The following is a 16091-nucleotide window of genomic DNA, read 5'->3' on the forward strand; positions in this document are numbered from 1 at the left end:
CTGTTTAGAATGGCCTCTCATTTTCATATTTGTGGATTTGTTTTAATCTCACATACCGATCTGCATTTGTTTGTGCAAGGGTATACATCTGTTATATGACAAATAGTATTTTTCTTAGCTAACAGCGTCAGAAATTTCTAGGGTTAATATTTGTTAAGCTGTATAATTATCAGCTATTTATGATTGTTCTTCCTCTTAAAACTTAAATTCTCGAATCAGGTAAAGCAAAAAAGTTGTAGTTTAGGCAATGGTGAGCTGAAGTCAATCCACTTACCTCCATGTGTTTTAACAGTGATGAGGAAGCATTTTAATATGTGCAAGTAAAAGTTTTGAGAAGCTTTCAGCAGTGCTTTAAACTTAACAGAAATCAGAATATTACAGAAGGAAAAGTGGCTTGTACAATACCACTGCAAGTGAATGGACTTGTGCTATGATGGGTGATTACACCACACATTTGTTAATGTAGATTTTTAATTCTTATAGTTTTATGAGTAAAATCTGGGAAAACAATGCAACAACTGTCAACCTTTCATGAGATGACTGAAGAAGACTTAAGAGTACGATATGCACATTGAGTGAAGCAGGAGCCCTCACATCATATTGTAAATGCTTTCTGTTTTATCCCTCATGCCGTCACCTGTTAGAACAGAGATGGCGTGATATCTGTGGATAATCTGAAGTAGGAGATGTGCAAAAATGCCTGAGCAGTTAAAAAAATTCTTGTTCTCTTCTGGAATATCAGAATGTGTGAGTAAAATTATTTATTTAAACAATTTTTGTTTTACTCTTATTTGTATTTTAGAGTAATTTTCAGAGGCAGCAATTTTCACTAGTTTCTGAAAAGCAACATCTGGGGTTTGAAGCAATCTCTTTTGAGCTTTGAAAATTCTACCTCAAATTGCTTAGGCGTTATAAATGTTCAAATTTTTTTGTGGTTTTGTTTTTTGGGTTTTTTTTAACATAATAGAAAGGCAATAATCTGTTTATTTCCTGTCATTTTATCTTCAAGTTCAGTTTGATTTTTCTTTTTGAGGCTTTCCAAGATTATTTGTTTCTGTGCCAAGAATGCACCTGTCATGTAGAAACCCTCCAAAAAGGGGGAGCACACACATGCTTGTGAACAGGAAAAATGATAAAAATCCTAGGCAACTGGAATTAACCTGCTGGAGAGAAAATGTTTCCATCCGTTATAGGCACTGCTCTGCCTAAATATATTTTTTTCACGCACATGCACACACAGGAACAAGAAATGTGTCACTGTGCCTGTATTGCTTACAGGTATACGGGGTTTTTCTGAGGCCCTAATTCTGCTCCCACTAAAGTTATTTAGAGGCCAAATATTTCAGCAATGCAAGTTCAATCTATGAAGGGGTATGCATACACACTTCACTACCATGATCAGTTTTACTGGGAAACATATAGTATGTGCATGGATGTATATGCTTATGTGTTTCCATGTTTATTTTCATTATTTAATGAAGTGATAGTCATGATGCAAATGTGCACGCAAGTGATGGTTGGAACAAGGGTTTATACAATAACAGTAGAATGGTACTATAAGTTCTGATGCGTAAATATCACTGGGTATATTGAAAATTACTTCATAAGCATAACTATATGTACATTTATTAGAAGCAAACATATGCAAAATACATTTATTATTCTGAACTTACCAGCATGGAAAACCAGGGTGAAGTGGGGGGGGAAAAAGGAGACTTTATCGTTTAATGTTTGTATCTCCTTGTTCCTGATTTGTTTGTGTTTATACAAAAATTCTGTTAAGGGAATGTTGTTTAATTAATTTTTTTTAAAATTCCAGTTTTTGAGTTCAAAATGTAAGTAAAGAAAGTAAGGGGAAAGGAGAGAGAGGCTTGAAGTGGGATAGTTCTTTCTTTGACATTCCCGTTACTCAGCAATGGCCTTTTGGAAGAGTGGGAAAAGCTGTGTCATAATTTACAGAGATATCAATCAAAAGAATGGCTTCTTGTACTTAAATATGGGTGTCTTTTGGGAGTGAATTCTTATTATTAATGTTGATTCTACTGAAAGTAATTAATCATTTAATAATGCTTGAAGAAAATCTTGCGTCAGCCTGATTAGACAAAGACTATGAATGACCACGAATAAGCTGCCTACATTGCAGAAGTTTTAATATTAGCTAACTTTTCGAATGAGTCCGTGCTTCCTCAAAGTTCTTTATAATAAACAAGTCATTCATAACTGTCATAATTTTAAAGTTGTTTCTACTCCTTGCCTTAATTTCACTCAGTGTCATTGGAAATTAGGTATGTGTGTCTGTGTGATGTATGAATTCCTTGTAGCATGCAGCACAGCTCTCCCATTCAGTGTCTGGAGACTGATGGACTTCTTTTCTGTCATTTTCAAGTATTAGTTTGTACAGTAAGATTTCAAGGCCTGAAATCTCTAATTATTTTACTGGATTCCTCTTTGTAGTTCAGTAGGCAGTGTTATAGTGATCGCAGTAGTACTTTCAGCAGTGAGCAGTTCCTAAAACTTTACCTGACAATAAACCCCAAACGCTGCTATTTCTATTGTGACACGAGGACAAAAGTAAAATAATAATCAAAAGTAAAAAAGCAAGATGTATGAGAAACTGAAGAGTGAGGGGAGGTACATTCTAAATGGTTGGGGGTGGGGATGAAGGAAACCAGAGTTAATTTGAAGATGCACTGGAAAATAAATGAGCTTGTGGATTTAATTCAAAATCATCCAAGCAGAGTCTTTTGCATGAAAGAAGCCAGTGATCAGGCTCAGTTTACTTGAAACATCAACAATGACTGCATCCTGCTGTTTCAGAGTTTGTGCGGATAGATGCTCATCGTCTTTGACACTACAGCATTATGGTTGTATGTTGCCTGTACCGTAACCACGTTTTCACATATGGCTCTTCTGGTTTTGAGGAGTTCTTAGAAAATCCAAGTTTTGAAGTTTAATCTTTGAGAAACATGGTTTTCAGCAGAAGTAAAATCTGATTCTGTAGTTCCTGGTTTAAACATACAGTTAAATTTTTGATTATTTTAGCCAAGGTACCAAGCAGTGAAAACCAGATACTTCAGAAGTTGACAGGTACCAGAGAAAACCAGGATGCAGGTTCTCATGCTAAAGCTGATTTTGAATGTGCATTGTCAGAGTAAATCACTAAATATTGCTGCTTAACTGTGTACACCTTACTATACAAAACAGGGATAATAATGCAAAGTCCTCTATGAGACCTATGAAAGAATTAGGTAATACTCTTTGCAGTAGCAGAACATAGTATCTTGGTAGGAGTTCCTTCATCACCTTAAAAATTCTGTTTTGATTGAAGGTTGGTTTGTTTCAGGCTTTGTTATATTTCACTAAAAAATGTGTCATGCACAAAGAATCTTTTCCAGTTACCTGCTTCAAAAAGTCAATGAAAATATTTACACAACACTTGTTGGAAACATTCAACATCAACTTTTTATGAAAATGTATTTTTCTTAGACTTGATTTTTAGAGTGTTTTTTTCATACATAAATTCCATGTAAATGCAGGAAAATTGAGTTGATAAATTTTTAGTTTGGAGCATAGAGTTTACACATATAAAATTTTTGGCCTTTTTTTCTAATAAAAAAAGAAAAAAATCAGGTTTTTGTTAACATTTTAATGAAACAACTGTAATATTTTAGGGTTTCAAAACTTGTCAAAATGAAACCATTTAGCACTGGGATTTTGAACAGTAACTTTTCTGGAAAAAAAAACAGTTTCCACAATATGTGGAGTATCAGGTTTATCAGCCAAGCTACTGATACTTTACTATACTTTAAAATAGATAGGGGATAGCATATTCCCTACCCATTTTGTATTCAGAATCTTCTAAACTGGCAGACTGGAAAAAAAAATTGGTAAAGTTGCCCCATAAAAGGAAGGAATTTGCAAAGCAAAAGGGAGGAAGACGGGTGAAATGGAAATTATTGTGTGGCCTCGGCCATAGGATTGTTTGTGGCAGCTATAATAATAGACAACTGCACAAAAATGTTGCACAGGTTATGCCATGGCAATCTTGGTTTGCATTAACAAAAGTGACTTGTTCACCAAAACCCTTTTCAAATAACACAACTTATTTGTAGCATATGTGGATTTTAAAATATGTCTGATTGATATGATTTTAGAAAGTAATAATTAGCAGATTATCCCATCTCAGTGTGAGTGACAGATGAGAAGCATGTTTCATGCACATTTTTTATTGATTAGCAGATTAGAGATGTTTGGTCCTTCTTTTTTTCTCTTTTTCTTTTTCTCTTTTTTTTTTCTCTTTTTTTTTCCTCTTTTTTTTTTTAATTATAAAATTACTTCAGTAAAGAATTCCAAACCAGGCTGTAAATGAATCAAAGATATTGCCAAGTGAAGTCTGTTTTTAGTGTTATGTGCAACATGTACTTTAATTACAGGGAAGTGTCTGTTTAGATCAGGAAGAGACTCAAGCTGAATCCTATTGAAGTTCCTGGGACTGGTTTAGCATATAGCATTTGGTTTGGAATCAGGCCTTGTTGGCGACTAAATTCCTGATGCTGTCAGTAATTTGAATGACCCTCCACACTGCTGGTAGAGGATCAAATCTGCTTGTCTTGTCTTTGTACTTCTCTTCTGAATGCAGCTCTGTGCTTGTCTCAAATGTACGAGTCTGAGGGATTTAAACTCTACCATGAGAAAGACTTAGTTTATATCTGCCAGGGGAACTCAAGAGGTGAACATTTTCATGCCGATTCAGAAACTGGCTATGCGACTCCAGTCAGGCGCTGTCACGCCTAGTTATGGTGAGAAAACAACAATGCCTCTCTTGATAAGGGGGAAAAAAGGAAAGTCTTGCACAGTCAAAATTTTGACATACAATTTAAATCATCTCTCTACATCCTGTGGACTTGGAGCTGTCAAAAAGGCAAAGCCTGTGTTTGAATGGAAAAGCTTTTTATTTCTTTAAAAAGTGTACCAACTATAATTATCCATAACTATGCAGGCCTATTTTAATGCTGTTTTATAATTACAGGTCTTAATGCTAGATTATACAAAGTAATTTATAAATAGTCAGAACAGAGGGACTTTTGGGAGTTTTTAACCTGTAGATTGCTGTAGGTTGTGGCAGCTGATGGGATTTTGCCTGTGTATGTATGGGGTGAGCTGTGTAATGATTGATGAATCCCTTAATTAACTCCCAACAAGTTAAGATTTATGGCCTCATATCTTCTTCTCCTGACACATCTGTGTTTGTCACTTTTGAAGACACGGATAAGCCATTTCTCCAAAAGCTTTTGTGGATATCTGAAATGTTTCTGAGGTATTTTGCTTAATGTAGCAAGATTAGAGTGTTATTACACAAAATTTCTGAAATTTTATGGCATGAGCAATCAAATTGAGATGGATGCTAGTTGTGTGTTAGAGGGCACTGTCTCCTTGAATACTGGATATCATTTCAGATATGTTTTGGGTATACCGTCATGCATTAAATGAACCCAAACCAATGAACAAGTGGAAATGTAGTAGGGACACTTAAATAAGGTTCTGTTAAAAATAACAACAATTAAAAAAATAGAGCTGTGTAAAGATCACTTCTGTGAGGCATTGAAGTCAAGAGAAGAAAACCCAAACAAAAGAATGTTATTTCGTAGCCTGAACTTATTTGGATGGACCCAATACTTGTAGATGGCATGAGGAAATGATTCATGTGGACGTAGTCTAGTTCTTACTCTCTCCAGTGGGAAAATCCAGCCACGCCGAAGTCAGTCCAAAACCACTGAGATCAATAGACACAGGGTATCAGTTTAAGCCTGCAAAGAGTCTGTTATAAATTGAAGGGGAGTAAAGAAATATGTGGAGAAGATATTGTAAGATGAATCACATCAAATTTGTGAGATAAGAGCAAGTTACAAGAGTGAGATTTTACTTTCCTGAAAAAAAACATTCTTGCTACCAGGAAAAACATTTATTTAATGAAAATATAATGAAAGGCATGTTTTTTTTTACTGCAGTTTCTGCATATTAAGAAGCTTTTCCAAACACAGAAAAGAAGAGTCCCGTTACAAGAAATAGGGTTATATTGTATTCGTTACCAGAACTAAATCTTCACTTCCGTCCTAACCACCAGTAAAAATAAAGTACAGGGATATGTTTCATAACTCCAATGTGTCTATACTCTGTACGCTGGGCTGAGTACTGCCTGTGTCCCACTGTGTCTGAACTTTGCAGATTTAGGTTGTCAAAAAAAATTACTATTTAGCTATTTATATTCAGTAGAAATTATTAAAGACTGTTCAAAATGCTCTTACTGCAGATCTTAAGTTGTAACAGATTTAATCTGCAGAGATAACCTTCTAGATTAAGAATCTGGTCCACTGTATTGCTACTTTTCTGAGAGTTGTATCTTGAGGTTTTGTTGTGTTTTTTTTTTTTAATCCTAACCATGAGGTGATGTTTGAGGAAACTAAAGTTTCCTCTCATTGTAAACCTTCTTTCAAAGGGTTGTAATTTAAACTCCCTCTGAGCTTAAAGCAGTTTGAGGAAAAGATTTTGAAGTCATGTAAGTTGTAAACTGTCATGTTATCGCTGAGCGTAGATACAGGATCTTTGCAAGCCTTTGCTAAGATGGGATAATTCCAGTCCTTCATTAGATCCAGATCTGTTTAAAAGAGCTGAGTTTTGGATAACAATGATGCTCAGAATTTAGCTGTTTCCCTTATTGTTTGTAATGGGAACTCTATTTGCATCTCAGATATGAAATTTGTTAAGACCTAGTATTAGCTCAGTAAGAAAATGAAGTTGTATGAAAAGGAGAGAATTCACAGATAGGGGTTATGGGAGCATTACAAATTCAGAAGAGGGGCCAATAAAACTGAAGAGATAATGAACAACCATCTTTGAGTGAATTTACCTTAAATCATGTTGTTTTCTGCACCTGGACCTGATACATATGGGCTTCCATGATTACTGTCCTGTTGGAAGACATTTCCAAAAATGAATAGATTCTTCTAATTCTAGCACTTTCTTGAGGAATTTTCCCAGATGTTTATAAGGAGTAAGTAATTTCTGTGAAACTCTGATGTTTGTGTTTGGTGTTAAAGAGGATGGTGAGATTTGTGAAAGTCTAGATTATGCATAGCTCATGCTGGATGTTGACAGTTACTTGAAAAAACAGCAGTCGTTGTCTGAGGTGTGCGACCTTTATCTAGAGTTGTGCATCCATTTCTTTGTCCTAGACACTTGGAAGACTAGCACAGGTTAGATATGTTACTTTACCACCTTAGCTATTCTAGCAACTTCTTAATCCTTCTAGTATTATGATGAAGACGTGGCTTGTAATTTAAGCTGGATATTGTAAGGGATGCATGAAGAAGGAAAGGAAAGAGTTTCTTCTTCCCTCTCTAGTATTACTGTAGGCTGGCCTACAGTTCAACCCATAGGCTTTCATTTAAGATCGAAAACATAATTATATCTGTCACTGCTAGTGCATGAGAAGATCACCTCTGTTGCCTTCCTTGCTTGTTTTTATAAATTCCCTGCTGAAAATTGTATCATCGCTGTTGGGAACAGTGACAAGCGGAAGGTGATGGTGATCTGCAGCACCCTAACTGAACAAAGCAGAGGAAACCGTATATTCACTGATAAAGTCAGCAGAAGAGCTTTCCTTTACAGGATAATCAAGCTCTCCTTTAGAAGCAATGTGACAGAATCTGGATTATTCGGGATTAACAGCAGTAGGAGTTTTAGCACAACTTATGTGTAATATAAAATGTAAAGCAAGGCATCCTCTCCTACCACTGTATTGTAAAAGTGAATTGTAGTGGAGTTTTAAGATGGTTTACAATATTTTCAGTCATCTTATCGAATATAAATGTCCTAAGGTATAGAACATTACTGTGGAATAATTGGCTTAATGATTTTGTGTCCCTTCCTTTTTGTTTGCCAAATTTGAGACAACTGCGTAGTGCTGATTTTCAAGCCCAAGCTTCTATTAAGGCAGTGTTGAAATGAGTAGCCAAAATGTTACACTCGGAATCAATAGCAAATGTGTATCTTGGTGCGTTGCAATGCAGAGTATGAATAATTCAAATTAACTTCAGGAGGGAGTTGCATGGCTTCTGCAGAAGAAAAGCTTGGAATCTGTCATGTCAAACATAGCTGTAAAATGCTGAATTTAGTGGGCTAGTAGAAAACTGCCAGTAAGAGTCTATTTGGTGATCTCTGTCTTTATACATATGCTTCACTGCAGACACGTAGGTGGGGAAGCCTAGAAGACAGAATTCAGGTAGGATGTATGAAGTGTTAGTCTGTTGGACTAAGTCAAACATTAATAGAAAATACAGATTGCTTCTCTATGTACAGGCAATAGGTGGTGTTCAGAACAGGCAATGTGCAGCTGAGTATAGGTTCTGGTAGGGATTTTTTTGTCTGAGTTTTTTTTGTTTTGCAATTTTTTTTTTAATATAATCTAACTTGGCTCAGAATGCAATGCTTGAAATGAGATCATTAGAAAAAAAATAAATCCTAACAAAGAGCTGTTTAAAGTCAATGTTTGTTTTCAGACCCAGTTGACTGCTGCTAAGAATCATTTCGTGCTCAATATGCCAAACTGTATGGATATGCACCACCTCACAGCAGCCCCACACATGGTTCAAGAGGCTGCTGGGCTTTTGAAATGCAGTCCTTTAACTGTGAAGTGGAATATCAAAATGGGATTACTAGAATCATAAATACTAGATTTTTGAGGAGAAGGAGTATTACTTCAGCCTGTTTTTTCAACTTTTACTTACAATAGTCTTCAGTTTCTTGTTCATAACTTCCTTTATTTCATGAAGTGTTTATCTCTTTGCTTTCTTCTTTTAACTATGCCTATTGGATTTTATATTTCTCATTCCACTCCTTATTACAGATGCTCTGCTTAGCACAGTGTCCTGTTATGCCATCCATGCACATACCCTGATTTTTTTTCAACAATGTTGCTGTAATTAATCCCAGAAGTCCTCTGCTTCTTGATACTTAACCTGACCCATCTATTTTGAGGACCAGACTGAAAAAATGTTCTGGGTTCAGATTGTCTTGTCTTGTCAGATTCTCAGTAGTGCCTGGCTTAGATGAAAACTAGATTTCCTAACGACATAAGGATTCTTTCAATCTTTCTAAAAGTTGAAGATATACACAGAACAATGTTATCAGACAGTCTCAAAAATTTTGGAATGTGGGCCTGAATTTTAATTCAAGATTTGTGTATGATTTCTACAATGTGTGCTCTATGTATCTTGATTGTGTATCCTTTTCTGTGTAGATATAGATGTAAATTACATTTACATGTATCTTTCCCTGATCTGGCTATACAGGTAGGATGTATAGGATAGCTTTACAGCAAATCTTCATTCCTTTAGTATAACCCTGAATTTGTGTTGTCAAAAAGCTTAGATTTTTAACATCTAAATGTTTAATTGCTTAAGTGTCACAGATCTGCGAACCTGAAAAAATTCTTGCAACATGACCAAACACTCTGTTTTTCACATATGTAAAGTTTTATAAACACAGATATTTTGACATTGAAATTTATTTTATTTTACTTTATTTTTTATCGGTAACAGTTAAATACATGTGGATGATTATTCTTTAAGAGCAGAGTTGACAATAGGTTGTATTGGGAGATATTCCATCTTCTTACAGTCTCTTGCAAATGCAAAACCAGATGGGTATGTTTTAAAAGGAATTGCATTTCATTATACAGTCTTCTTACGTGAATTTTCATGTTTAAGAAGCCAGAATACAAGAGAGCACTATATTACTGCATTATTCTCACAACAAACAAGCCACTGTTCTGTTGCTACCTGCTTGGCCATTGTTCCCAATTGTGTATGCTTTGCAGTGGTATTTGGATGGTTTCCTGCTCTCTGCCAGCACAAAAAAAGGCATTTCTGTTACAATGGCCCCTAACCACACAATGACAGCATTAAGGATTTATTTGGAGGTTTCATTATTTTCTCCTCTTTTGTTCCTTCCAGGATGTCTTCCAAGCGACCAGCCTCTCCGTATGGGGAAGCAGATGGAGAGGTAGCCATGGTGACAAGCAGACAGAAAGTGGGAGAAGAGGAGAGTGACGGGCTCCCAGCCTTTCACCTTCCCTTACATGTGAGTTTTCCCAACAAGCCTCACTCTGAGGAATTTCAGCCAGTTTCTCTGCTGACGCAAGAGAACTGTGGCCGTAGGACTCCCACTTCTCAGCACAACACAATGGTAGGTTTGCTAATGGTCTATTGTGCTTACATCCATTCTTTGAATTCTGCCTCTACAGTTAGTTTGGCATCCAGATTTGTACTTATGGAATATACAATGCACAGTTACACGTACAGAACATGCTACAATAATGTGAAAGCTTTGACCTAGCTAGACAGCCTTTACCCTCCACTATAAATGCTAAACCACTTCCAGTGCAAACTCCACTTTTCCTCACCTTTGCCTGCTGGCATTTAGGGTGCTAAAATTTTTTAGCTACGTTGATGTGAATTTGCAGTGTATGTGTTCAGCAAACAGTAAATGGTTTTGGAACAATGTAAGTAAGAGTCATGTTTGGCATGGTATCTGAAATATCACCCCAATGCCAAGTTTATGCAATAGTAAGAGTCTGTATGAAGGGTAAAAAGCAACTTTGGATTTTGCTGGTTTTAAAAATTCATGTGTGATGTGTATTTCACGTGCCACAGACACCTACAAGAAAGTGTGTTGTGCTTGTAGAGTTGAATCAGCGTACCACTTTTTCATTTGTGAATTCCCACCTTTTCGTGCACTTTAAAAATGACATAGTGCCCTTAATTCATTATGTTTAGCAGCCCACTGGAAATCCAGAACTGGCTTTATCTAAAAGCAGATGAACAAAAAGCAATGCCATATTCCTCGCTAGTATTGTAGTACCTCTGTTGTAATAGGATGTGTTTGGGCCCTTCACACAGAGTACTGTGATACATTTTTATAAAGGTTTAAAGGTGCAAGAAAAGGCCTTGAAATCCCTGGTCTTGGGCACCTCAACAAAGCTGTCTATTGTGAACACACACAACTCTTCTCTGTTTACAAATTGACTGTAACTTTTCTGCTAGTCCCCGACTTTGACAAGGGCAGTGACGATTTTGCTTTAAATTAAAGTAATGAATGGACCTGTATATATGAAGTCTGTTAAAAAGACATCGCAAAATAGGTGATAGTGTATTCTCATAAAAGCCTGTAACAGCTCCATAGTGGTATTTAAGCCTTTGCAGCTCATTATGCATATATAACAAGCCCTAAGTAAAACACCTTAGATATTATTATTTCTCATAGGACCAAGTCACTGGATATTCACTGAAGCTGCTCCCCTAGACAAAATAACTGACTGATCCCAGTCCATTTTTGTGAAGAAGGAATGTCATTAAAAAAGTTACTTATGGGCAGAGATGTCATTATTTTTTTCTCGCTTGTTTACTTCTCATCTTCCATTGTATGTTTTATGGAGATGTAATTCATTAATGCACAGTTCCAGCCAACAGGATGTTAGGGTATGTAACTGGTGTGTAAGCTTTGCTCTATTTTGGCCTGTTTTAAGAAAGAAGATAAGGGGTTGTTCCTGGCAACATTTAAGACAATAGTTAAACTTGTGATGAACACCAGTTGTGTAGAATCAGACTGCAATGAAATAAAAACTCATTGCCTTCTAAGGAGCCCAGCAGGAGTATTTTAACTACACCTCACTGAAACACTTAACTCCTCTTTAACTGATTTTAACTTACTTTTTTATTCAGTTATAGTTTTTAAGACTGAAAAGTTTGGGTAATCGTTTAATATGATTTCCTGCTATGAAGGCTGCATTTAATGTGATGTCAAAATAGTGTGTTTTGTCCCTTTGTAATACAAGATACTGAATTATTGCATGTTTTAGACAGTTTTGATGTAGTAGGGAGATGCTGCAGGCTTATCTGAATCATGTTTGGGGAGTCGTGGGAACTTTTTTAGTTTTCATATGTATTTAAGAAAATAGCCAGTTTGTATGAACGTGACGTTTCTGTAATGTCTCTCTTTTAGTGAGGAATGTGTTGTAAAAATCATCCGCCAGGCTGCTCAGAAAGGGTGTAGCCTATGTGTCTCCAGAAAAAAAGGAAGTCATCAGTGTAAATGAGTAATATATACTTAATCACTCGTTCTGCTGTTGAGGTATGATGTTATAAGAAGGAAGTAACTGAACCTAGTGCTTCGGTAACTTCTAGATGACTTTAGTTTGGGTGATTAGCAGTTGTAAAGTCTTTCTCAAAGGGTATTCACTTTGGAAGAATTATAGAGGTCATTTTTATACTGCTTGAATTGACATTATGTGCTATAAAGACTTCCCAGAGACTATAAAGTCTCTGGGAAGCAAATCCAGGTGTATGCAGATGTGCACACACCACCACACAGTGTGGTCCAGTACAGTTTTATTGATAAAGCTCCAGCAGCGTGTTTCCCACTTCTTAATAGCTTGTCACTTGTACTACTACACCTACAAACTGAGTCTGCAATCACTATGGAGTTCTCGTTTTGCAGCCATGTGCTGTCCTTAGCACAGTATACCTCAGATCTCTCCAATGTCCAGTAAGACAGGATGAGACACTGGTCTGAAATTGTGTTGTGCATCACTGTGCTGCACCCCTCTAAACCATACTGCTTTGTGCATGTTTGTTGGCTAAGACTCTTCTCTGAAGGGATTCTGTGCTATGGTGTGAATCCAGAGAGGTCTTTCTGTGTTAGCTTACATGTACAATACAAATTTGGCTTAGGGAAAAATCTCATCAGAAAAAAAGCCATAGCCAAGGAATCTGGAAAAGGTATGCATTTACACAACTTTATCTCATCAGTAGGTTGTGTAGGTGAATTCCTCTTGTCCCCATAGCCATCCCTGTTTCCTCATGTTCTGTCTCTCGGCACTGGGTCACGAACGAACAGTAGGAAAAAAATTTCTGTCTTGAGAATCAATTTATTGGCCTCACTTTTCTAGGTGCTAATTGACCCTGTTTCATAGGTTGCTTCCAGCTGTGCTTCCTTTTACAAGTCCTGCCGGCTGGAACATCCTAGGAACCTTAAGGTAAAGGGCCGGTAGCAACGGAGTGAATAACTCAACAGTTTACTCAACTTAGTCTTTTGAAAATTTACCGTGTTGCCCTTTACCAAGTTTTAACAACTGCCAACTTAAAGAAACAGCTCAGAATGCTGGGTAGATGTTTATAAAAAGAGAACGAAATCCCTAGGAAAAAATCTTCAAACCTAACCAAAACTGGCAGAAAGTTGCAAACTCTGTCTTCCCATCAAAATGAACTGGATATTTCTGCAGCTGCTGAAACTACAGCCAGAGAAAGGTTAGTGCAATATACACAAACTGAAATGCAGGAAGCTCCATCTGAACATCAGGAAACAGTTTTTACTGTGAGGGTGATTGACCACAGGAAGAGGTTCTCCAGGCAGTTTGTTCAGTGTCTATCCTTGGAGACATTCAAAAGCAGTCTGGGCACAGTCCTGGGCAACTGGCTCTTGGTGACACTGCTTGAACAGGGGTTTGGACCAGAGGACCTCCAGAGTCATTTCCAATCACAACCATTCTGTGATTCTGTGAAAGTCAGGGACAACTCTATCTCAAACTTTCTTTCTCATGAAAGAAGAAACTAGATATTTATTGTAAGTAGGAAAATTCTTCCTCTGATAAGAAAAGAAACAATAATTTATCAGTCTTAACCGCAAAGCTCAGAAGAAAATACATGACAAACTTGACATCTAATATATCTGAGGGCCTTAGGATGTTCATAGCAAGCCATGAGCTTAGCACGGAAACACTTGAGGTTTAAAGTATCAGTCAATATCTTTTGAAGAAACCTATTAAGGCTACAGTATTTGGATAGCAGAGATAGTTGTTAGCTCATCTAATTTATGAGTGTTTATTTCATTTCACAGAATCACAGAATCACAGAATAACCAGGTTGGAAGAGACCCACCGGATCATCGAGTCCAACCATTCCTATCAACCACTAAACCATGCCCCTTAGCACCTCATTTCTTTTTATTTGTCTGCCTTACTGCGTTGCTTTTGCCACATCTCAAGACCACTGACCAGTCATGTCTGTGTACTAATTTCTGAAAATAAGAGATGTCAAGGCTAAAAGCACTGATTGAGGTATAACAGGTATATTACATATATTATATTGAGGTATATTACGCTGTGGTCATAACTTACATTCTTCTTAACTGTAGAATATCAGTCAAATGCTGGATGAGATTAAAGTTCTGTCCAAAAGATCAAACTAGTAAGATGTAATTTTGCTACTGCCCAGTTGTGCCAGACTGTGTGACCCTACTGCTAGCCCACATTTGTCCTTCACGTTCAGTGAGTGTTAGAAGTCATTGTCAGTACTGCTTTAAATTGATAGCTAATATTACAGTGCACCATTAAGTAGCTTTATTATTTCACACTAAAAAAATGTTGCATTTCTGTGGTGAATGAAGTTATTCCTCTAACTTGGGAATAATATTAAGAAATTTTGGTCATATTAAGAATGACAGTACTACTGGTCAAAGATCTTACTAACACATTGCTTCATGCCTTTCTTCCACTTGTCCAAAATAAAAGGTTGTTTACTGCTGCATTTGTATTCTCTTATCACATACATCCTGGCCTGCACTTCACCTGTTGGTCTGAGGTCATCAGCATGTGAATAGTATTGGATCAGAAAAACATGCAGCTAGAGCACTTAGCTACTATTCAGAAGTAGTGAAGAGAATGGAAATTTGAATGTATATAGCTTTTTAAAAAGTCAAATAGGACTCTAATTATACTGAGCTAAAGAATGCCTATTAAAAAAAACCACACCACCACAGTGGTTTTAGAGAAATTTTAATTTCCAGTGTACCTTTGTGCATCAAGCTTAGGATAAGTTATTGTGATGGTACAATGCACAGTGTTGTGAACACCAGTGCCGTTATTGTGCCAGCTCTAATAATGAGAATTTCATTGTTTGGGGAGAGCAGTCTCCTACACTCTAGACAAAAGTGTAATTACTTTTGAACGATGTGGAATGTGCTCAGTTTAATAGCACAGAGAATAGATTCACAAAGATTCAGATAAAGCTAGCTTGGAAGCCATATGTGCAATGTGGCAGTATGAAATTGTTAGCAGCACCATAATTACGACACACACACATGCACACAATTTCACAGTTTAAACTATAAACTGTTGTTTTTGTAAGAGATAGACAGGCTTATCTGAACAAAACTAGTTCAATTAAGACAAAGCAGAAATGGTGGTAAGTTTGCATTTGTCTTTTTTTATGTTCTTTCCTTCCTCTCTTAACGGTAAATTGATATTTATAGGATGATGAAATTGCATTGTTGCAAACATTGCATTATAAATGTCATCACAAAAATAACACATGAAAGCAGTTGCCACAGGTATAATTTCAGACTTGTATCCAAGTTTGTTCTTTTCGATCTTTACATTTGCACCATTTCAGAGAATGACTCTGCGGGCTATTAGGAAAGGGAACAAATAAGGAAGAATCAACCAGAACCTATCAAAAGCTGTAGAAGTGTCCCACTGTATCATTTAGTCTATAGCCTAGAAAACTATAGGCAGTTACTGAGAAGTCGTCGTGACAGAACCAGAAAAAGCTTTGATGCCTCTGGTATCTGCCTGACAAAATATCTTCCATTTAAGCTATTATAACATGCCTGCCCTCCTTGTGATCTTTATTCTTCCAGCTCTCCAATCCTGTACCATTACTGGATGTAAGTAATGTTTATGGTATTTAGCAATTACTTGGAAACTACTTGTTGTGCAGGTTCTAGGTAGGGAACATGAATCAAAACAAGTCTTTTCATTCTTCAGGTGAGGCAGGGATCAAAGCCATAGTGCAGTTTAGGAGAAGTATCCTAGTTTATGGAAATTCCCTTGGTTTGTTTTATCACTCTGTTAATACTGTGACTTTTTCTTACCTGTGTCCATGGAGAACCAGAATGGATATATCATTCCAGCTGAAGTCAATGGGCAGAAAGACTGGATGACGTTTGAGGTGACCTGTTGGTGTTTTGATCAGACT

The 16091-nt window shown here is 36.7% G+C and overlaps 1 protein-coding gene across 12 annotated transcripts in view; it reads left to right on the forward strand.

Annotated features, from left to right (window-relative positions):
* SOX5 (SRY-box transcription factor 5) overlaps positions 1-16091 on the forward strand; it is a 638339-nt gene that overhangs the window by 369413 nt on the left and 252835 nt on the right. For 9 of the 12 annotated variants that reach the window (XM_069862326.1, XM_069862339.1, XM_069862334.1 and 6 more), the window contains one exon: positions 10014-10245. In XM_069862326.1, coding sequence (XP_069718427.1) covers positions 10015-10245 — 231 coding nt within the window. In that variant the 5' untranslated portion in view covers position 10014. The remainder of the gene's footprint in view (positions 1-10013; positions 10246-16091) is intronic. The other 3 variants (XM_069862356.1, XM_069862361.1, XM_069862366.1) reach the window with 1 other exon arrangement.

This window comes from Phaenicophaeus curvirostris, chromosome 1, assembly GCF_032191515.1.
Source record: "Phaenicophaeus curvirostris isolate KB17595 chromosome 1, BPBGC_Pcur_1.0, whole genome shotgun sequence".
Classification (NCBI taxonomy): domain Eukaryota; kingdom Metazoa; phylum Chordata; class Aves; order Cuculiformes; family Cuculidae; genus Phaenicophaeus; species Phaenicophaeus curvirostris.